The sequence below is a fragment of the Tursiops truncatus genome, chromosome 2 (genome assembly GCF_011762595.2).
Source record: "Tursiops truncatus isolate mTurTru1 chromosome 2, mTurTru1.mat.Y, whole genome shotgun sequence".
In the NCBI taxonomy this organism is placed as follows: Eukaryota; Metazoa; Chordata; class Mammalia; order Artiodactyla; family Delphinidae; genus Tursiops; species Tursiops truncatus.
Window position 1 is genome coordinate 35,028,667 of NC_047035.1, and position 24,954 is coordinate 35,053,620.

Sequence of the window (24,954 nt, forward strand, 5' to 3'; positions counted from 1 at the left end):
CGTTGGAAATGAGTAAAGTTAGCTGGGAATTACATTTTCTGGTTGTATCTTCAAGACTTTGTGAAGTCTTCTATTATTTTGAATCAGGGAGGAGAAACTCTGTTCCCTGTCCTAGAATGAATCTAGGGTGAATCATTTATATTAAGCATGGTACCAGTGGTCATTTTCCTAAAGAATAAGATCTCTGAAACGAGAATACCACTGTAACATGGTCTAAATGAAAAAGAGAACACACGTAATTTTGACCCAGGATGTCTCCAAGAAACATAAACCACTCTGCTCATTTGATTATACTAACAGTTCTTTAAGTGTGGTCCACAGACCTGTGAGGGTCCCTGAGATCCTTTCAGGGGTCCACAAGGGCAAATTATTTTAATAATAATACTAAGACATTATTTGTCTCTTACACTATGTTGACATTTGCACCGATAGTACAAAAGCAATGGTGGGTTGGTACTATAGTAAAAAATTAAGGCAGTGGATCCAAATAGTGTGAATAGTTATTGTATTATTCACCACTATGTACTAACAGTTTAACACTTTCCTCAATGAAACAGTAAATAGTAACTCAATTTAATTAAAGCTTGTCCCTTGAGTGTGATAAAATGGAAAGTATGAAATAAAATACTTCTGCTGCATAAGAAAGAATGACAGTTGTCTCAGGTTAAAGTACTTAGGCAATAGTTTGAGTTGCAAGCTGAACTAGCCAGGTTTTGCACAGAACAATTTTTACTTGAAACAATGTCTGACAAACTATGACTATTCAGACTTAGATGTCTGGTAGGCATTTTCTTGAAAATGAATGAAATGAGACTGTCAATTCATGGAAAACAGACAGGATTTGTTGGGTTTTTTTTTTGTTTTTTTTTTTTGCCAAAGAAGAAACTCTACGTTTTAAGCAAAAATTAGAACTGTGGAAAATGTATATCACCATGAGCTTGAGAGCTTCCAATGCTTCCAAGGCATTTTTAATGAGCTTGGTGGTTATATTAATTAAAATGATTTTGGATATAGTCAACACTTGGAAGAACTTATATTTTCCATGTGATCAAAAAATATGTTACAAAATCATACCTGTTTATAAGATCCAATAAACGTTCAGGACAGACCAATGGATTTTTTTTCCCCAGAACAAACAACTTTTTATTGAAGTATAGTTGATTTACAATGTTGTATTAGTTTCAGGTGCATAGCAAAGTGATTCAGTGATATATATATATATATATATATATATATATATATATATATATATATATATTCTTTCTCAGATTCTTTTCCATTATAGATTATTATAAGGTATTGAACAGTTCCCTGTGCTATAGAGTAGATCCTTGTTTATTTTATATACAGTAGTGTGTCCAACAGATTTTAATACATAGGAGTATGAAATTGTCCTTGACAGGGTTTTAGATTCTACGCTTCAACTAACTTTTTTTTTTTTTTTTTGGTACGCGGGCCTCTCACTGTTGTGGCCTCTCCCATTGCAGAGCACAGGCTCCGGACGTGCAGGCTCAGCGGCCATGATTCACGGGCCCAGCCGCTCCGCGGCATGTGGGATCTTCCCGGACTGGGGCACGAACCCGCGTCCCCTGCATCGGCAGGTGGACTCTCAACCACTGTGCCACCAGGGAAGCCCTACGCTTCAACTAACTTTTAATAGACTACTAATTGAAAAATTTTGATGTAGTGTCAAAGAATATCCACAATTATAAGAAAATGTTATTAAGATAGTCCTTTCTTTTCTAACTACGGATCTGTGAGGTTGGATTTGTTTCTTCATATGCTTCAACCAAAATAACATATCACAACAGATTGAGTACAGAAGCAGATGTGAGAATCTACCTGCCTTCCATTAAACCAGACATCAAAATGAATGTGAAGAAAAAGTAAAACAGTGCCATCCTTTTTAGTAGATTTTAAAATTTTTGGAAAATATTATTTTTCCCATAGCAGTATTATTTATATTAACATAGAAAGGCCTTATTATTCTCATTTTGAAGCAAATAAATAAACATTTAAAAAATTTCTAAGTTTTAATTTTCAGTGCAGTAAACATCACCAACTATAATTCACATAAACAAACTATTTGAGGTCCTTAATAATTTTTAAGTTTGTAAAGGGGTCCCGAGACCATTAAGTTTGAGAGCTGCTGGATCTGACCAATAACGTTGAGAATATTATTGCTCAATAACCAACGCCCCCATGGGACAGTTAACTTTGAACACAAAAAAACATATATTTTTATGTCCAGAGGATGTATTTTATTAAATTAATTAATGTTATTAATTCAGTTTTTCCCAACCTTTTTGGTGTTTGTTGACTCCACATGTAGAACCCATACATTTCTACAATGTCATTAACTGCTGAACAGTTGTTGATATACCATTGTTGACATGACTTCAGACAAAAGCAAAGAAACCTGATGTTTAGTGTAGTCTTACTGATTTTATTTAGGCTCTCAAAAATAGTGGAAAAGCATTTGTAGTCCTCAGTTATTGCCTTGGTCTAGGCTAGAATTTTAGAAATTTCATGACATTCTCCAGAGACCTGGGAACCAATGAACTAGCCATAGTACACAATCACTCTGATGTTCACAAAGGAAAGTGGTGATAATATGGAATAGTTTGTAAAAACTAACATCCTAGGAAAAAAATCTCAGAGAAAATATTACCCTGGATCAAATATTACTGGATCAAATAACGCCATTTTATATGTAAAGGAAATCACACTGCCTTTCAAACATACACATTAAAAACTTTGGGTTAAGAAAATATTCTTTAACCAGAGTAATATAAATTCTTTTGCTCAAAGGACAATAACAGAAGCCTAGAGAGAAGTCATAATTCTGCATTTTGTTTGAATATAAGATTAGACATTATTACTAATTATTAAACGAACACATACTACCTAAAGATATTTCAATATATACATTTAAATTATTTTATAAACTTCAGTTTAATTAGGGAGAATTTATATTTTCTTCTTAAGGGGAAAAAAAAAGAACTTGCTGGTTAGTCTGGGCACAAAATTCTATTCTAACCTTTGAGGTACAAGGGAATATGTGACAAGAGATTACATTTATTCATTTATTTATTTTAGTCAAACTTCAGATGCTTAGGGAATAAAAGGAAAATTGAATTGGTCTTTGTAAAAAATTCTCTATTTTAATAACATCTATAGGGAATGGTGAATTGATTGGAAGTTTGGAATTTTTTTCTTTTTTGTTCTGGTTATTATGCTCTACAACAAGCCTCTTGATTCTAATAGAGGTGCTGCTGCCTTTCATAATTGAAAATCAGAACTCATTTAAGTTGTGGACCATGCTCACTTTAAAACGCAGTTTGTTACAGAATTATTCTTTTAGCAAACCATTTTTGGGAGACTATCACCATTTTAGAACTTGAGTCCTCTAGATATTGCCCATTCATAGAATCTACATACTATTTGACTTTTTTGACTTAGGCACTAATTTACTTAGGGCAATGAAAGACTAAAATCCCAAGTTTGTTTTTAAAATATACTTCACTGTGTTCTCAAGCAAGAGAAGTGAAAATCAATTGTCATTTCAGTCAGATTTCATTAAAAGAAAATATCTGATATGAAAGAGAAACGACTTTCTCCATATACAGAAAAATATGTCATTTCAGCAAATAAATTTTTGCTGGAGACAATGTCATTCTATGAAGAACTGTTTAGAAAAGATAACACCTTGTTGTCCTTGTTAGATTGTGATGAGTGTACTGAAAAGGAAATCCAAACTTTGTATGTTTTACAGATCGTGTTCTCACTATAGCTGGAGAATCTTAAAGGATCAAAGCACAATCAAAGAACAATTATATTGCAGTGAGCATTAAAAAACGTGAATTTAAAATAATGTTTAATATTACATTGTTGACCTCACAGGAATAGATGCATACATACAAATGGACAGAAAGTTTTCATCTTAAATCCTCCCCCATGATAAAAAGCTACAGAGGGAAAGGTTGGAACTGTTAGTTTTTAATCATAATTTGGTTATTTAACTCTTCTGTGTTTTCACAAAGACTAGGGTAAGTGCTTCTGATGGTTATTCCCAGAGTATTCTGTACTCCTGCTGATAAATCATAGCACTTATTATACTTTATTATAATTTATAGTTGCCTGTTTTATCTGTTTGTAAAGCCAAGAACAATGTTATTTGCTCACCACTGCTTTCCCAGAACCAGGCAAAGACTTATTTAATAGATTAATAACCCTGTTGGGGAGGCAAGGATTACCAGCTTCATCACAGACAAAAAGCTCAGAGAAGTTGAGCAAGTTGCTTATTGCAGTGTAGTAATTAAGTAGAGAAGTCAGCATTTGAATCCAGGTCGTCTATTATCAAGTCAAGTGCTCTTTCTAGTGCTCATCTTTTAAGACTGTATTGTATTTCCGATGTAAAGAAAACATATTCGCACATATATTTCTACACATGACAGACTGCATGCCTAATCTGAAACATGGAAGGGGTATTTCTATGGGGTTTGGCAAACAGTAATATGTACTAAATTATAAATATCCCATCTAACATGCAGTAACAATAACAATGTCAAACTCAACTTGTGTTCTAATCTTGTGCTAAGATATCATTCCTGGGATGTCTCATACATATATTAGATTGAAAACATTCAAAACCAAAATGTATTAACCACTCTCCTTTGCTTTTTCTCTTTTATTCCTTAGTATAGTTAATAACATCATTTACCCATATCTCAAATTAGAAACCTGACTTTCTTTTTGATTTCTTCTCTGCCCTAAATTTTTATGCTATAAAATTAAAATAAAGAATTCATCTAGAACAGATTAATGTCCTAAAACCTACATCCTTGAAATTTGACTCAGCAGGCAAAGGCAAAAAAAAAAAAGTCATTATTTAAAATAAAAAAGAATTGATACCTGAAGTTGAATTTTGAAGTCACTGAATTAGGTTATTTATGTACTAATGAAGTTTTAGTCTGAGAGTTCTTGATTGGTGAATACTACCTGTAAGGTGGTCATTTCTGCTGAATATAATTCTCAAAACCTCCACCTGGCAAAAAAGCTTTTGTTTTATTTTATTCATCTTTCATGTCCCTGGTGAAATGTTACTCCTTAGAGCGGGCTTCTCTGATCATCTCATCTAAGTGAGGTTTCCCTCCTTTTATTTTCTATCACTACACTTTTTTACTTCTCCTTAGTGTGAATTTCAATGTATCATTATTAAGTTACTGTAAAAGTATATTTATTATAATTTAAACAGTTATTTTAAATAAATTTATTTTAAAAATACCTATTTACTTCAATATACCATTGACTAAACTGTAAACTCCATGAGGGCAGAGATTATATGTCACTGATATAAAAGTACATATAAAAGCATCTAGTTTACATTCAATTAAGCAGTCTTATAATTTGAGACTTTTAATAGGAGGATTAATTTGATTATCTTCACTTCTTTTTAAAATATACAAACTAATTTTTCTATTATATTACTATTCTGATTTAACTGTAAAAGTTTAATTTTAAAATTACAACAAAGCAATAATTTTATCTTTGAGATTACATTCTGGTGTTGGTAAAAATTATTTAAAAGAAACAGAATCTTATTCCTAGACAAAAATACAGAAAAAAATTCCTGAAAAAAAAGATATTCAAATATTGTTTTATTTGAATTTACTGTCAATGTGAACAGCTAAGTGTTAACTATGGAAAAAATATCAAGACAAGCCACTTCCTCCCCTAAAATTTTGCAATAAGCAAATTAACTTAATGTAGAAATTTGGAGTGATTTTTAAAACTGTATTTAATATTCTCTTTGCAATTAAGATGTAATTGCAGAGTTTTAAAAAGGCTCAAGAACTACTATGTATAATTAAACTTAGTTTAAAATATTTATGTACACAGTATATCACTAAGAAAAAAATACTGTGTCTTAGATAATTCTGTATTCCCATCATTAAGGTCTTAATATTTGGTGAATGAGTAAATTTTATACTGGACTTAACATCTAGCTTTAATTATTCCCAGACTTTATAAATGAGTACAACTTATACTGTTAGAATTTAATGAAGTCAAATAAATTATTTTGTTTTAAAAATTTATAAGATATGGATGAGATTCTTCTACCCAAATTATGTCTTGAGAACTCCATGTTTTCATTCAGTTGAAGATGTAGCTGACTGGCACCCCATGTATAAATGTATAACATACATTTTATATCTAGAATGTTTTTATAGTTTTTCTTTATTGAAGATTTAGGACGTCAATTTTTTTAAACTATAAAATTAATATCAGCTATTTTTGACACAAGTCTAAAAACAATGATATACAACAGTTAACACTCTGAAGACTTTGCTGAAAAGGTTGTACCATGGAATGTAAAAACAACTGCACTACACATATCAAGAATTGCTTGAGATTACTTCTAGTTAAATTCAATGATAATATTCATAAAACTCATAGAAAAGCTGGAATTGAGGAAGATAGCTATATAAGTCCTTAAATCTGATGACAGTGAAAAAGCCACAGTTTGAAAAATTACCTAGAGAGCCCTGAAATAAATTTACTGTATAGCCTGATATCTAACGTCATATCCTATTAAATAAGAAGGAATGTTACTGTTAAGCTTTTGATGCCAATAGTGGATCTATCCCATAGAAAACTTGAAAGCACAAATGACTAACTTTGCCTGGAAAGAGATATTCCAGGAAAAAGCATCACAGTCATAATTAGGTTTGCTACTCAATTTTTCACAACAATGAAGATGTCAGGTAGCAAATAAATGTCTAATCCTCCCCCCACCCCCTTACATGATTCAGTACTTGGGAAAAATTATAAAAAATAAATACTAAGACACCTCCTCCCTCCCCCAACGGTTGGCATTAAAACTTTCTTTCTAATCAATTTAGATTTGTTTCCAAATATTAGGCAGCAACATTCCAAGTTGAATATGTTTGAAAAAATTTGGAATGATACTAGAGCAGGGAGCTACCCCTGCCTGGACAAGTTAAAAAAATCCCTTTGGTGATATTATTTTATTTTGTTAATCTTACTGTTTATTGGCCAGAAACACATTCATCCCCTGCATAAATAACTTCACTTCTATACTAATAAGTATGCTAAAAAGTAATAAGTCTACAACAAAGAAACAGGAGCTACACAAAGTAATACCTATCGCTGTGAGGTGGTAGGCATTTTGAATGAAATTTCTGTTGCTCTACTGTTGGCCTAATACGACAATCTGTGAAACATTAGGTGGTAACTATGTTATAGCCCATTAATTTTTCATCGTGTTATCTTGCATGCAATCCAATCTTGACAAGCAGAGGGAAATATTGGTTGGTTAGTTTTCCCAGATTCACATAGCAGAGCAGGTGTAAGGTGCCAAGGAACTGTACTTACTTTTGGTGTTGGGCAGGAAGCTGTAGATAGGCGAGATGTAGCCTGAGCACGAGGAGATTCTGAAGGAGTAGTGCTGAGGGAGGCTGTGTCTCGTGGGAGCACCTGAACGCCACGAGAAATGATGGAGTCTGGAATCTGGACAAGAGGAACAAGTATGGTTTAATATGCTGAAAATACCAACAACATGTAAAATCAATACCCACATCAAACATTTTTTGAGGGGGGCATTCTTTGCTGCTGAGCTCTCAGATATTTGGTCTCACTCACTGTTACGTATGAATGCATCCAACAATTTGGGATAGGGTAGAAACCTTCAGATTTAAAATATTTTCCTTGGCCAAATAATATTTCATCAAAGCTTTTTTTATGAGGCAGTACAGAATTGTAGTGAGAAGTAAAGTGTTTGGCATTCATATACTGGCTCTGCCACTTAATAGTTATTTAATTCCTAGATATTTTCCATTTCCCTTTCAGATTCATTCTCCACCCTTCTTCACTCTCTCTGCTTGAAGCTAACCTGTATAGATAGAATCAATAAGCTATTTTGTGCTCTCTGGTTTCTAGCTGGGCTCAGCTAATAGGAGCCACTGTCAGGAAACTGAAGAGTTGTAGGAGAGTAAGGTCTGACATTTATTCCCCTGGCTCCTTCTCTACCAGGTCACCGTAGGTTGGCTAAGATCACAGCCCCTATCAGATGACCCTTGCCTTCAGCTCTTTTCTGGATTCCAATAGCAGCTCCCTCCCTTGCCCCATTAGGACTAGGAGTATTAATGATCCCCACTATTACTAGTCCCAGGGTGCTGCATCATGTTTTGTTGCTTTCCCTAAAATCTGCCCAAGCTTTTGTAAATATCATAGTCCTTTATTAAACTCTTTTCAATTATCCATTTAAGTATGCTGTGACTTTGCTGGGATACTGATGGATATATTTTTTTAACTTGCCATTTCCTTTACCTAAAAAATGTAGATAATGATAGCATTTACCTCACCAGATTATTGCTGAGGGTTAAATAAGATAATGTATATAAATTATGTAACACTTACAAGTAGTTAATACTTAATAAATGTTGGCGATTGCTAGTTGTTATACCTATCAATAGGGTAAAGACTGATGTAACTGAATATTACTACTGTAAAAACATATAAATGTAAGGACAAATAATGTGGATTATTAAAAAACATATTAATATTTACGTTGATTATAAAATTTATTATTTGGGGCTATGCATAATTTAGTTCATGTTCTGGGCTAGTACTAGTAAGTGTAGGTCTTCTAATCTCAAAATGACAACTTGACTACTTTCAAGCAATTATCATTCAATCAACAAATATTACTTACTATGTGAAAAGAAGAAAACAGCAGCCAGATTTTGTGACTAGAAAGGTGCTCTCTATCTAACACACCATCTCTTTCTCACAAAGGACATATTATTTTCATAAATGCTCTTTTATTTAGTTTCCATACCTACATCCTCAATACCAAAGGTACTGCCACCATTTCAGGGCTTAACAATTTATGTGATTTATGAACAATAACCCCATAACTAGGATGAAAAGCAATGGGAATTCTGAGAAGAAAAATAGCTCCATTTGCTATTATATTTGAATAGTGAATTGCAATAAATATTTTAAAGAAATGGAAGCAGTCTAATTTACAAGAGCTATATGTTGTCACGTATGTCTAATATAAAAGGCCATGTATTGGAAAGAAAAAGGTCAAATGCCCCTATTATATTTCACATAATACCACGTTTCTCTCTTTCACAGAAATTACCCATACTTATACTACATTTATATGTATGCTAGTTTGATCAATGTCTATCTCCCACACCAGAATGCATTGTCATGATGATGGAACTGTGTTTTTGCTACTACTGTACATCCAGTACCTAATGAAGCATCTGCACAAAGTAGTATACATGTATGATGTATATTTCCAGACTTACACACACACACACACACACACACACAATATCTTCATCCCCCCAATAAACAAAAGAGTAGGATATTTGAGGAAGAAGGTAACTTTAAATTGTGAGGTACATACTTTTGGGTTACTAGCCTGGAAATACAGAATTAACTATTGGAAATATGAGACTGGAGCTCAGGAAAAAGTTAGGGATTGGATATATACTTTGGGAATTATCACTGAAGGTGGTAGTTTCAGTCATGCAAATATTTCAGGTCACCCAAGGAGGGCATGTAAAAGAACAAAAGATGACGGTTCAAAATTCTAGGTGATATCCATAAGGGGTTAACAGAAGAAAAGGAATTAGGGGGAAAAAAAGCCCTGTAAATGGTATGATGATACAATCTTGTTTTCCTTGAATAATCTGGGTTTATATCTATTATCCTGACTTTATTAAATAACACATCTTCTCACTTTCAGAAGTGTTTCAGTTTGGAAGATAAATTATTTGGTCTTCCTATCTTTAAGAAACAGAGACAAAAGAGGAAAATTAAGACAGAGTGAACATAAGGGAAGAGAAAAGAGAAGAAAGATGTTACAAAAGATGTTACAAAATATCAACTATTGGGGAGAACAGGAGTAAGGTGAGAGTTGAAAAGATGCCATTAGATCTAGCAATTAAAGAAGATACAAGTAAAGTAAAAAGAATAGAAACGAGTTGAGGAAGCAAGTGGGGATGACAAACCAGGGTAACTGGTGGAAAAAAAAGAGAGACATTCACTAATATTCTTTTCTTTGGTGCTTGGAATGAAGATCTATCTAATGAGAAAAATGGGAAGTAAAAGTGGGAAAGATAACTCTAGGAGCGTCATAAAAATCTGGAAAAATGCATTGATGACTGAAGCATGGAGGATAACTAAGGCATTGGCAAAGGAAATATCAACCATCATTGAGAATCCAGTTAATCCTGGCAACCATAAATTTCCAATTTCATTATGTAATATAGTGTGGAAATAAAACTTCACCCATCTCAAAAAAGAAAGTTATGCTACAGACAGAGACTTAGAAATTATTTGCAGAGATAAGATTGTGGAAGCTACAGAAATAGATGAGATCTGAAAGACAAAGACCTTATGGAAAGAATACAGCAAAACAGAAAAAGGAGAAAGAAACAGACATTAAAGAACAAGATAGAGGTGGTCATTAGTAACCTAAAAGAAAGAGATTATTTGATGAAGATAGATACCTCAATAGAGGTGGTAAAGAAAAAAGTTGGAGGAAAAGGATGCAGTGAATATGGATAACTCTGTTGTACAGTGTTTGTAATGTTTCCTTTTTGGAGATATTATGAACAATTCTTGTTCATGTACCATAATTCCCACATGCATTAATTCTAGGATATATATACTCAGAAACAGAATTGCTGGTTGTAGGGTGTGAATACTTTCTTTTACAAATTCCCAAATTGGTTAAGTCAATTTATATGTCTATCAAAAGAAAATGGTGACAATTCCTCTTACTCCACTACTTAGCTCTACCTAGTATTGTCAGTATTATTAATTCTTCTTCAAATGGGTTACTAAAAATGTCTTAATGTGTGTGTTTTTTAAAAGTCTTTATTGAATTTGTTACAAGATTGCTTCTGTTTTATGTTTTGATATTTTGGATGCGAGGCACGTGGGATCTTAGCTCCCTGACCAGGGATCAAACCCACATCTCCTGCATTGGAAGGTGAAGTCTTAACCACTGGACTGCCAGGGAAGTCCCCTTAATGTGGTTTTAATTTCTTTTCCCATCATTGTTAATGAGAGTAAATACCTTTTCATGTTTATCAGCTATTTAGATGTTCTCTTCTGTAAAGTCCCTATTCAATTTGCCCTATTTTTCCCTTATTAAGTCATTCATTTTTTATTGAATTGTTACATTTCTGTATCTATTCTGGATAACAAGTCCTTTATCAGTTTTATATGGTGTAAATATCTATTCCTACTATGTAGCTTGCCTTCTTTATCATGTATTGTGATGAACAGAATATTTTAATTTAAATTTAGTTAGCTCTATCAATATTTTCCTTTATAGTTAAGTGGTTTTTGTGTCTTAAAAGGAATCCTTTCTGAGTGACATCAGTAGAAAGGTAGAGTAGGTAATGTCAGTAGTCCACACCTCTACTAAAGAAGTGAATAAACTAACAAAATCTGTCAGAATCAACTTTATCAGAAATCTAGAAACTAATCAAGTTTACAGCAGCCAGGTGAATGCTTAATCAAAACCCCCCACAAAACCCCCCAATTGATCCCCTACTATATAGCTCAGTGATGGCCTTGAAGACACAGCCTACATGTCTGGTAAAGGTTCTGAATACTGAAGGGAAACAAACCTTATTCTCAAGGGTTGTGGTTGTTTCAACATGTCTGGTACCTCACTGAAGGATACTCTCAAAGGGCTTTCCTTTATTTTCCCTATCTTGGAACACTCCCATGGCTCAGGCAACTAACTGGAGGGGAGGTTATCCAAATATTTGAAGTCAAACATATTAGCCACTGCTGTCTGGGCAGTGGATAACAGGTGGAATGAATAACAGATTAACTTAAAAACCTGGGAGGAAAGGCCGTGTAATGAGATGCTTTCAGGCATAAGAGCTTTGAAAAGCTCCCAGATATTCCTGAGTTCCAGGAGGTCATGATTATGCCCAAGACAATGCACATCCTTAGAAGACTTCACCTAATGTTTCACCTCTTGCTGAACTAAAGATTTTGCACAAGTAGGAAGTGAAGATTAGGCAGAGTAGTAAACTGCCTGGCTGAGCATTGAAGGCATGCTCCAATATACAAAAAGAGCTCATCTGCAAAGAATGGGAGATTTTCCTTTTCTGTATATTTATATTTTCCAGGCATTTAAGGAAATTATGTCAAATCACTAGCTGACTACGAAGCTAATGGAACAGAGACTTCAGTGGCCACACACAACAAAGAAGAACAGACTTGACAAAAGTAGTTCAGATATTTGTAGTGAGGTGGATGGACCTAGAGACTTTCATACAGAGTGAAGTAAGTCAGAAAGAGAAAAACCAATACCGTATGCTAACACATATATATGGAATAGAAAAAAAAAGAAAATGGTCAGAAGAACCTAGGGGCAAGACAGGAATAAAGATGCAGACCTCCTAGAGAATGGACTTGAGGATACGGGGAGAGGGAAGGGTAAGCTAGGACAAAGTGAGAGAGTGGCATGGACATATATACACTAGCAAATGTAAAACAGATAGCTAGTGGGAAGCAGATGCACAGCACAGGGAGATCAGCTCGGTCCTTTGTGACCACCTAGAGGGGTGGGATAGGAAGGTTGGGAGGGAGGGAGATGCAAGAGGGAAGAGATATGGGGACATATGTATATGTATAATTGATTCACTTTGTTATAAAGCAGAAAATGACACACCATTGTAAAGCAATTATACTCCAAGAAAAATGTTAAAAAAAAAAAGCAGTTCAGAAAAGTTAATCAACAAACAAACAACAACAATTATAACAAGCAGTAATAACATACCCTGGGGACGGGAGAGAATTTGATTTCCAGAGTTGCTACTAGAAATGTTCAAAGGGCCCAGTTTTCAACAAAAAAATTATATGGTATGCAAAGAAACAAGAAAGTATGACCCATGTATAGGAAAAAAAAAAAAAAAAAGAAGAAATAGAAACTGTTCTTGAGAAAGTCCTGACACTGGGCTGACTAGAAAAAGCTTTTAAATTAACTAACTGAAATATATTCAAAAAGCTAAAAGCAACCATGGAAAAGCACTAAAGAAAGCATGATAATGATGTATCATTAATAGGGAATATCAATAAAGAGGTAGAAATCATAAAAAGAAACCAAATAGGAATTCTAAAGTTGAAAAGTATAACTAAAATAAAAAATTCACTACAAGGGTTCAGTACAAGATTTGAGCAAGCAGAAGAAAGAATCAATGAACTGAGGAGCAGAGATAAATAAAGAATAAAGAAAAATGAACAGGGTTTAAGAAACATGTGGGAAAACAATAAATGTACCAAGATATGCATAATGGGAATCCCACTTAGAAGAGAGAAAGAGGCAGAGAAAATATTTGAAGAAATAATGCCTGAAAACTTTCAAATTAGATGAAATACATGAATCTACACATCCAAGAAACTCAACAACCCCAAGAGGGATAAACTCAAAGAGATCTACAACTAGATATATAATCAAATTACTGAAAGTGAAAGGAGAGAATCCTGAAAGCAGCAAGAGAAAAGCAACTCAAGGGATCCTCAATAAGAATTGTAGCTGATTTTTCAACAGAAAGCAAAGGGGTTGGTTGGCAGTGGGAAGACATACTCAAAAATGCTGAAAGAAAAATAATCTGTCAATGATAATTTTTCTGTCTGGTAAAACTACACTTCAAGAATGAAGGAGAAATCAATACATTCTCAGATAAACGAAAACTGAGAGAGTTCAGTGCTAGAAGACCTGCCTGACAAGAAATGCTAAAGGGATTCCTTCAGGCTGAAATGAAAGGACACTAGACAGTAATTTGGAATTCATATAAAGAAACAAACAACACTGGTACTCTACATAGGTAAACATAAAAATCACTATTAATGTATATTTTGGGTCATGAATCTGTATTTTCCCTATATAATTTTAAAAAAAACTACATAAAAGACTAATTATAAATCTGTGTTGATGGGCACACAATGTATACATATATAATTTGTTAAAATAACAATATAAGTGAGGGAGATAGTGAAAAGTTTTTGCATAATATTTAAACTAACTTGCTATTAATTAAGACTAGATTGTGACAAATTAAGATGTTAACTGTAATCTTCACAGCAATCTCTAAGGAAATAATGAAAAAATATTTGGTAAAAGAAATGAGAGGAAAAACAAAATGGTACACTAGAAAATATCTATTAATCAAAAAAGAAGGAAGTAATGGAGGAAATGAGGAACAAGAACAACAACAAAGGACACTGAAAAAAAACAGTGAACTGGAAGAAATCTTACCTTATCTGTAATTACATTAAATATAAGTGGATTAAACTACTCAATTAAAAGGCAAAGACTGGCAGAATAGATTAAACCCCCCTCAAAAAAACAAAACAAAACAGAACAAACCCATGATCCAAGTATATAGTTTAGATCCAAAGACCCATATTGGCTGAAGGTGAAAAACTGGAAAAAATATTCCAGACAAACAGTAATCGAAAGAGAGCTGGAGAGGACGAGGGGAAGGTGGTGGAAGAGTAAGACGCGGAGATCACCTTCCTCCCCACAGATACACCAGAAATACATCTACACGTGGAACAACTCCTACAGAACACCTACTGAACGCTGGCAGAAGACCTCGGACCTCCCAAAAGGCAAGAAACTCCCCACGTACCTGGGTAGGGCAAAAGAAAAAAGAATAAACAGAGACAAAAGGATAGGGACAGGACCTGCACCAGTGGAAGGGAACTGTGAAAGAGGAAAGGTTTCCACACACTAGGAAGCCCCTTCGCCGGCGGAGACTGCAGATGGTGGAGGGAGAAATATTTGGAGGGGAGGAGGAGAGCACAACAACAGGGGTGCGGAGGGCAAAGCGGAGAGATTCCCGCACAGAGGATCGGTGCCGACTGGCACTCACCAGCCCGAGAGGCTTGTCTGCTCACCTGCCAGGGAAGACGGGGCTGGGAGCTGAAGCTTGGGCTTCGGTCGGAGTGCAGGGAGAGGACTGGGGCTGTCGGCCTGAACACAGCCTGCAGGGTGTTAGTGCACCACGGCTAGCCGGGAGGGAGTCCAGGGGAAAGTCTGGATCTGCCGAAGAGGCAAGAGACATTTTCTACCCTCTTTGTTTCCTGGTGCGTGAGGAGAGGGGATTAAGAGCGCTGCTTAAAGGTGCTCCAGAGACGGGCGTGAGCCACGGCCAAAAGCGTGGACCCCAGAGATGGGCATCAGACACTAAGGCTGCTGCTACCCCCAGCAAGAAGCCTGTGTGAGAGCACAGGTCACTATCCACTATCCTTCCGGGAAGTCTGTGCAGCCCGCCACTGCCAGTGTCCCGGGATCCAGGGACAACATCCCCGGCAGAATGCATGGCGCCTCAGGCTGGTGCAACGTCATGCTGGCCTCTGCCGCCACAGGCTCGCCCTGCACTCCGTGCCCCTCCCAACCCCAGGCCTGAGTGCGCCAGAGCCCCCGAATCAGCGGCTACTTTAACCCCGTCCTGTCTGAGGGAAAAACAGACGCGCTTTGGCGACCTACACGCAGAGGCAGGGCCAAATCAAAAGCTGAGCCCCTGGGAGCTGTGAGAACAAAGCAGAGAAAGGGAAATCTCTTCTAGCAGCCTCAGAAGCAGTGGATTAAAGCTCCACAATCAACTTGATGTACCCTGCATCTGTGGGATACATGAATAGACAACAAATCATCCCAAATTGAGGAGGTTGACGTTGAGAGCAAGATTTATGATTTTTTCCCCTTTTCCTCTTTTTGTGAGTGTGTATGTGTATGCTTCTGTGTAAGATTTTGTCTGTATAGCTTTGCTTCCACCATTTGTCCTAGGGTTCTACCCGTCCTTTTTTTCTTAATAATTTTTTTTAATTTTAATAACTTTATTTTACTTTTTCTTTCTTTCTTTCTTTCTTTCTTTCCTTCCTTTCCGCCTTTAGACAACGAATCATCCCAAATTGACGACGTGGACTTTGAGAGCAAGATTCATGATTTTTTCCTCTTTTCCACTTTTTCTGAGTGTGTATGTGTGTGCTTCTGTGTGAGATTTTGTCTGTACAGCTTTGCTTCCACAATTTGTCCTAGGGTTCTATCTGTCCATTTTTTTTCTTAATAATTTTTATTTTAATAACTTTATTATATTTTATGTTACTTTATTTTCTTTCTGTTTTTACCTTCTTTCCCTCTTTCCTTCCTTGCTCCCTCCCTCCTTTCTTTCTACTTCTACTAATTCTTTCTTTGTACTTTTTCTAGCTTTTATTCTGAGCCGTGTGGATGAAAAGCTCTTGGTGCTGCAGCCAGGAGTCAGTGCTGTGCCTCTGAGGTGGGAGAGCCAACTTCAGGACACTGGTCCACAAGAGACCGCCCAGCTCCACAAGAGACCGCCCAGCTCCACATAATATCAAATGGCAAAAATCTCCCAGAGATCTCCATCTCAACACCAGCACCCAACTTCACTCAACGACCAGCAAGCTACAGTGCTGGACATCCTATGCCAAACAACTAGCAAGACAGGAACACAACCCCATCCATTAGCAGAGAAGCTGCCTAAAATCATAATAAGTCCACAGACAACCCAAAACACCACCAGAGGTGGACCTGCGAGCCAGAAAGACAAGATCCAGCCTCATCCACGAGAACACAGGCACTAGTCCCCTCCATCAGGTAGCCTAATAATGAACCCAAAACAATTAAGAAAATGGGAATAGGAACACACATATCGATAATTACCTTAAATATAAATGGACTAAATGCTCCTACCATACCAAAAGACACAGACTGGCTGAATGGATACAAAAACAAGACCCATATATATGCTGTCTACAAGAGACCCACTTCAGACCTAGAGACACATATAGACTGAAAGTAAGGGGATGGAAAAAGATATTCTATGCAAATGGTAACCAAAAGAAAGCTGGAGTAGCAATTCTCATATCAGACAAAATAGACTTTAAAATAAAGACTATTAGAAGAGACAAAGAAGGACACTACATAATGATCAAGGGATCGATCCAAGAAGATATAACAATTGTAAATATTTATGCACCCAACATAGGAGCACCTCAATACATAAGGCAAATACTAACAGCCAAAAAAGGAGAAATCGACAGTAACACATTCATAGTAGGGGACTTTAACACCCCACTTTCACCAATAGACAGATCATCCAAAATGAAAATAAATAAGGAAACACAAGCTTTAAATGATACATTAAACAAGATGGACTTAATTGATATTTATAGGACATTCCATCCAAAAACAACAGAATACACATTTTTCTCAAGTGCTCATGGAACATGCTCCAGGATAGATCATATCTTGGGTCACAAATCAAGCCTTGGTAAATTTAAGAAAATTGAAATTGTATCCAGTATCTTTTCCGACAACAACGTTATGAGACTAGATATCAATTACAGGAAAAGATCTGTAAAACATACAAACTCATGGAGGCTAAACAATACTCTACTTAATAACGAAGTGATCACTGAAGAAATCAAAGAGGGAATCAAAAAATACCTAGAAACAAATGACAGTGGAGACACGACAATCCAAAACCTATGGGATGCAGTAAAAGCAATTCTAAGAGGGAAGTTTATAGCAATACAATCCTACCTTAAGAAACAGGCAACATCTCGAATAAACAACCTAACCTTGCACCTAAAGCAATTAGAGAAAGAACAAAATACCCCCAAAGTTAGCAGAAGGAAAGAAATCACAAAAATCAGATCAGAAATAAATGAAAAACAAATGAAGGAAACGATAGCAAAGATCAATAAAACTAAAAGCTGGTTCTTTGAGAAGATAAACAAAATTGAAAAACCATTAGCCAGACTCATCAAGAAAAAGAAGGAGAAGACTCAAATCAATAGAATTAGAAATGACAAAGGAGAAGTAACAACTGGCACTGCAGAAATACAAAAGATCATGAGAGATTACTACAAGCAACTCTATGCCAATAAAATGGACAATCTGGAAGAAATGGACAAATTCTTAGAAATGCACAACCTACCAAGACTGAATCAGGAAGAAATAGAAAATATGAACAGACCAATCACAAGCATTGAAACTGAAACTGTGATTAAAAATCTTCCAACAAACAAAAGCCCAACACCAGATAGCTTCACAGGTGAGTTCTATCAAACATTTAGAGAAGAGCTAACACCTATCCTTCTCAAACTCTTCCAGAATATAGCAGAGGGAGGAACACTCCCAAACTCATTCTACAAGGCCACCATCACCTTGATACCAAAACCAGACAAGGATGTTACAAAGAAAGAAAACTACAGGCCAATATCACTGATGAACATAGATGCAAAAATCATCAACAAAATGCTAGCAAACAGAATCCAACAGCACATTAAAAGGATCATACACCATGATCAAGTGGGGTATATTCCAAGAATGCAAGGATTCTTCAATATACGGAAATCAATCAATGTGATAAACCATATTAACAAATTAAAGGAGAAAAACCATATGATCATCTCAATAGATGCAGAGAAAGCTTTTGACAAAATTCAACATCCATTTATGATAAAAACCCTGCAGAAAGTAGGCATAGAGGGAACTTTCCTCAACATAATAAAGGCCATATATGACAAACCCACAGCCAAAATCATCCTCAATGGTGAAAAACTGAAAGCATTTCCACTAAGATCAGGAAGAAGAAAAGGTTGCCTACTCTCACCCCTCTTATTCAACATACTTTTGGAAGTTTTAGCCACAGCAATCAGAGAAGAAAAGGAAATAAAAGGAATCCAAATCAGAAAAGAAGAAATAAGCTGTCACTGTTTGCAGATGACATAATACTATACATAGAGAATCCTAAAGATGCTACCAGAAAACTACTAGAGCTAATCAATGAATTTGGTAAAGTGGCAGGATACAAAATTAATGCACAAAAATCTCTTGCATTCCTATACACTAATGATGAAAAATCTGAAAGTGAAATCAAGAAAACACTCCCATTTACCATTGCAACAAAAAGAATAAAATATCCAGGAATAAACCTACCTACGGAGACAAAAGGCCTGTATGCAGAAAATTATAAGACACTGATGAAAGAAATTAAAGATGATACAAATACATGGAGAGATATACCATGTTCTTGGATTGGAATAATCAACATTGTGAAAATGACTCTAATGCCCAAAGCAATCTACAGATTCAATGCAATCCCTATCACACTACGAATGGTATTTTTCACAGAACTAGAACAAAAAATTTCACAATTTGTATGGAAATACAAAAGACCCCGAATAGCCAAAGCAATCTTGAGAACGAAAAACGGAGCTGGAGGAATCAGGCTCCCTGACTTCAGACTATACTACAAAGCTACAGTAATCAAGACAGTATGGAACTGGCACAAAAACAGAAAGATAGATCAATGGAACCGGATAGAAAGCCCAGAGTTAAACCCACGCACATATGGTCACCTTATCTTTGATAAAGGAGGCAGGAATGTACAGTGGAGAAAGGAGAGCCTCTTCAATAAGTGGTGCTGGGAAAACTGGACAGGTACATGTAAAAGTATGAGATTAGATCACTCCCTAACACCATACACAAAAATAAGCTCAAAATGGATTAAAGACCTAAATGTAAGGCCAGAAACTTTCAAACTCTTAGAGGAAAACATAGGCAGAACAGTCTATGACATAAATCACAGCAAGATCCTTTTTGACCCACCTCCTAGAGAAATGGAAATGAAAACAAAAATAAACAAATGGGACCTAATGAAACTTCAAAGCTTTTGCACAGCAAAGGAAACCATAAAGAAGACCAAAAGACATCCCTGAGAATGGGAGAAAATATGTGCAAATGAAGCAACTGACAAAGGATTAATCTCCAAAATTTATAAGCAGCTCATGCAGGTCAATAACAAAAAGAAAAAAGAACCCAATCCAAAAATGAGGAGAACTAAATAGACATTTCTCCAAAGAAGATATACAGACTGCCAACAAACACATGAAAGAATGCTCAACATCATCAAACATTAGAGAAATGCAAATGAAAACTACAGTGAGATATCAGCTCACACCAGTCAGAATGGCCATCATCAAAAAATCTAGAAACAATAAATGCTGGAGAGGGTATGGAGAAAAGGGAACACTCTTGCACTGCTAGTTGGAATGTGAATTGGTACAGCCACTATGGAGAACAGTATGGAGGTTCCTTAAAAAACTACAAATAGAACTACCATATGACCCAGCAATCCCACTACCGGGCATATACCCTGAGAAAACCATAATTCAAAAAGAGTCATGTACCAAAATGTTCATTGCAGCTCTATTTACAATAGCCCGGAGATGGAAACAACCTAAGTGTCCATCATCGGATGAATGGATAAAGAAGATGTGGCACATATATACAATGGAGTATTACTCAGCCATAAAAAGAAACGAAATTGAGCTATTTGTAATGAGGTGGATAGACCTAGAGTGTGTCATACAGAGTGGTGTACGTCAGAAAGAGAAAAACAAATACCATATGCTAACACATATATATGGATTTTTTTTTTTTTTTTTTGCGGTACACGGGCCTCTCACTGCTGTGGCCTGTTCTGCTGTGGAGCACAGGCTCTGGACGCGCAGGCCCAGCAGCCATGGCTCATGGGCCCAGCCGCTCCGCAGCATGTGGGATCCTCCCGGAGCGGGGCACGAACCCGTGTCCCCTGCATCGGCAGGCGGACTCCCAAACACTGCGCCACCAGGGAAGCCCTATATATGGAATTTAAGAAAAAAAAAATGTCATGAAGAACCTAGGGGTAAGACAGGAATAAAGACACTGACCTACTAGAGAATGGACTTGAGGATATGCGGAGGGGGAACGGTAAGCTGTGACAAAGCGAGAGAGAGGCATGGATATATATACACTACCAAACGTAAGGCAGATAGCTAGTGGGAAGCAGCCACATAGCACAGGGAGATCAGCTCGGTGCTTTGTGACCGCCTGGAGGGGTGGGATAGGGAGGGTGGGAGGGAGGGAGATGCAAGAGGGAAGAGATATGGGAACATATGTATAACTGATTCACTTTGTTATAAAGCAGAAAGTAACACACTATTGTAAAGTAATTATATGCCAATAAAAATGTAATAAATAAAAAAAGAACGAGAGCTGGAATAGCTATAATAATATTAGACAAAATGGACTGTAAGGCAAAAACTGTTCAAAGAGACAAAGACCTCAGATAATGACAAAAAGGTCAATTCATCAGAAGACAAAACAGTTATAAACACTTATCCAGAGTCCCAAAATATATAAAACAAAACCCAACAGTATTAAAGAGAGAAAAAACTTTTTTAACAATAAAACTGGCAGACTTCAATGCTCTCAACACTTTCAATAATGGCTAGAATAGCCAGTAAGAAGATCAACAAGTAAAACAGAAGATTTGAACAAGAGTATAAACCAATTAGACCTAGTAACCATATAGAAAACAATCTACCTATCAGGTAGATTGTTCCATGTTCTCAAGTGAACATGGAACATTCTACAGGATAGACCAAATGTCAGGCCACAAAATAAGTCTCACTAAAATACTGAAGTCATACAATGTTTCTTCTCCGACCATAATGGAAGAAAAGTAGAAATCAATATAGAAATAAACTGACAAATTTACAAATATGTGGAAATTAGACACATTCTTAAACAACCAATGAGTCAAGGAAAAAAATCACAATAGAAATTAGAAAATACTTTGATATGAATGAAAATGAAAACACAACATACCAAAACTTATGGGATATAGCAACAGGAATGCTCAGAGGAAAATGTATAAGAAAAGCAAACTAACCTCCCAAAAAAGAGGAGGAAGGAGTAATACAGATTCCAGTGGAGATAAATTAAATAGAGAACAGAAAAACACTGAAAGGATCAACAAAACCCAAATTGGTTCTTTGAAAATATCAACAGCATTGGCCAACTTTTAGCTAGACTGACCAAGAGAAAAAAAGATAAAACTCAAATTACTAAAATCACTAATGAAGTGGGAACATTATTATTGATCTCACAGAAATAAAAAAGATTGTAAGGGGAATGCTATGAACAATTATATGCCAACAAATGAGGTAACCTAGAGGAAACAGACAAGTTCTTAGAAACACAAAAACTATCAAAACTGATTCAAGAAGAAACAGAAAATCTGGAATAGACAAATAACAAGTAAAAAGACTGAATCAGTAATTAGAAAAAAGCTTCCAACAAGAAAAAGCTCAGAACCCGATGGCTTCATCAAAGAATTCTTTCAAATGTTTAAAGAAGAATTAAATAATTCTAAATAATAAATCCTTCACAAACTCTTCCAGAAAATGGAAGAGAAGGCTTCCTAAACTTATTTTACGGGGCCAGTATTACCCTGATACCAAAGACAAATTAAGATGACACAGGAAAAGAATATTACAAACCAATATCCTTTATGAATATAGATGTTTGGCAAACATCCTAAATAAAGTACTATAAAACGTAATCCAACAGCATATTAAAAGGATTATATACTATGACCATGTGGGATTTATTCCATTAATGTAAGGGTGTAATGTAATGTAATAATTACATTATTCCATTAATGTAATGTAATGTAATGGAATTATTCCATTAATTCCATTAATGTAAGGTAATGTAATACATTCCATTAATGTATTAAAATGTAATATAATCGAAGTGTAATACAATGCATTAATAGAATGAAGAAAAAATCCACATGATCCCAGAATCCAAATGATGTAGAAAAAGCATCTGACAAAATAGAACACCTTTTCATGAGAAAAACATTCAGAAAACTAGGAATAGAAGACAACTTTAAACCTGATAAAGGACATCTATGAAAACCCCACAGCTAACATTCTCCTTAATGAAAGACTGAAAGTTTACTTTAAGATCAGGATCAAGGATGTCTGCACTCACCACTTCTTTTCAACACTGTACTAGAAGTTCTAGCTAGGGAAATTAGGCAGGAAAAAGAAAGAAAAGGCATCCGAATTGGAAAGGAAGAAGTAAAACAATCTCTATTCACAGATGACACAATTTTTTTTTCCACAGAAAGAAATATTTGAACTAATAAATTGAGCAAAGTTGCAGGACATATGAGGAACACACCAAAATCAGTTGTATTTGTATACACTAACACTGAAAATTTAAAAAAAGAATATTAAGAAAGCATTTCCATTTACAACAGAATCAAAAAGAATAAGATATTAAGGAACTGGGGTTCCCTGGTGGCACAGTGGTTGAGAATCTGCCTGCTAATGAAGGGGACACAGGTTCGAGCCCTGGTCTGGGAGGATCCCATATGCCGCGGAGTGACTAGGCCCGTGAGCCACAACTACTGAGACTGCACGTCTGGAGCCTGTGCTCCGCAACAGGAGAGGCCGCGATAGTGAGGCCCACACACCGCGATGAAGAGTGGCCCCCGCTCGCCACAACTGGAGAAAGCCCTTGCACAGAAAAGAAGACCCAACACAGCAAAAAAAAAAAAAAATAATAATAATAATAAATAAATTACGAAACTCCTACCGCCAACATCTTCTTAAAAAAAAATATTAAGGAATAAATTTCCTTAATTATTCCTTAAATATTAAGGAATAAATTTCCTCCATAAAAAGACATAAATAGGGCTTCCCCGGTGGTGCAGTGGTTAAGAATCCGCCTGCCAGTGCAGGGGACATGGGTTCGAGCCCTGGTCCGGGAAGATCCCACATGCCACGGAGCAACTAAGCCCATGTGCCAAAACTACTGAGCCTGTGCTCTAGATCCTGCAAGCCACAACTACTGAGCCTACGTGCCACAACTACTGAAGCCCGCTCGTCTAGAGCCCATGCTCCGCAACAAGAGAAGCCACTGCAATGAGAAGCCCATGCACTGCAACGAAGAGTAGTCCCCGCTCACCACAACTAGAGAAAGCCCACACACAGCAATGAAGACCAAACGTAGACAAAAATAAATAAATAAAATAAATAACTTTATTAAAATAAGACATAAATAAATGGAAAGACATATATTGTTAAGGTAGCAATACTACACAGAGGGAATTACAGATTCAATACAATCTCTATCAAATTCCAACAAACTAACACAACATTGTAAAGCAACTATACCCCAATAAAAAAATAAATTTAAAAGTATCACGGAAACTGGAAAAAAATTCTAATAGAATTTTTTGCAGAAATAGAAAAGCCCATCCTAAAATTCATATGGAATCTCAGTGGACTCCACATAGACAAAACAATCTTGAAAAACAAAGTTGGAAAACTCACACTTGTCTATTTCAAAACTTACTTCAAAGGTGCAGTAATCAAAACAGTGTAATACTGCCATAAGGATAGACATATAGATCAGTGGGATAGAATTGAAAGTCCAGAAATAAACCCTCTTATTCTTTTATGGTTAAGTGATTTCTGACAAAGGTGCCAAGACAATAGGAAAGAATAATCTTTTCAACAAATTGTGCCAGAACAACTGGATATCCACATTTAAAAAATGAAGTTCTCGGGCTTCCCTGGTGGCGCAGTGGTTGAGAGTCTGCCTGCCGATGCAGGGGACACAGGTTCGAGCCCTGGTCTGGGAAGATCCCACATGCCGCGGAGCAACTGGGCCCGTGAGCCACAACTACTGAGCCTGCGCGTCTGGAGCCTGTGCTCCGCAGCAAGAGAGGCCGCGACAGTGAGAGGCCCGCGCACCGTGATGAAGAGTGGTCCCCGCTTGCCACAAGTAGAGAAAGCCTGCGCACAGAAACAAAGACCCAACACAGCCAAAAAAAAAAAAAAAAAAAACGAAGTTCTACCCTTTCCTCACATGATATACAAAAATTATCTCAAAATGGATCAACAACCTAAATGTAAGAGCTAAAAATTATAAAATTCTCAGAAGAAAACAGAGGGATAAATATTCTTTACCTTGGATTTGGTAATTGATACTTAGATATGATACCA

General features: G+C 36.1%; 1 protein-coding gene across 19 annotated transcripts in view; it reads right to left on the reverse strand.

Moving 5' to 3' along the window:
* The window catches only part of GPHN (gephyrin), a 617,381-nt gene that overhangs the window by 224,956 nt on the left and 367,471 nt on the right, over positions 1 to 24,954 (reverse strand). For all 19 annotated transcript variants that reach the window (XR_012329944.1, XR_012329943.1, XM_073800350.1 and 16 more), the window contains one exon: positions 7,399 to 7,533. Coding sequence is in view for 17 of the 19 variants with exons in the window: in XM_073800350.1 (XP_073656451.1) it covers positions 7,399 to 7,533 (135 nt within the window). In the remaining 2 variants the exon portion in view is untranslated. The remainder of the gene's footprint in view (positions 1 to 7,398; positions 7,534 to 24,954) is intronic.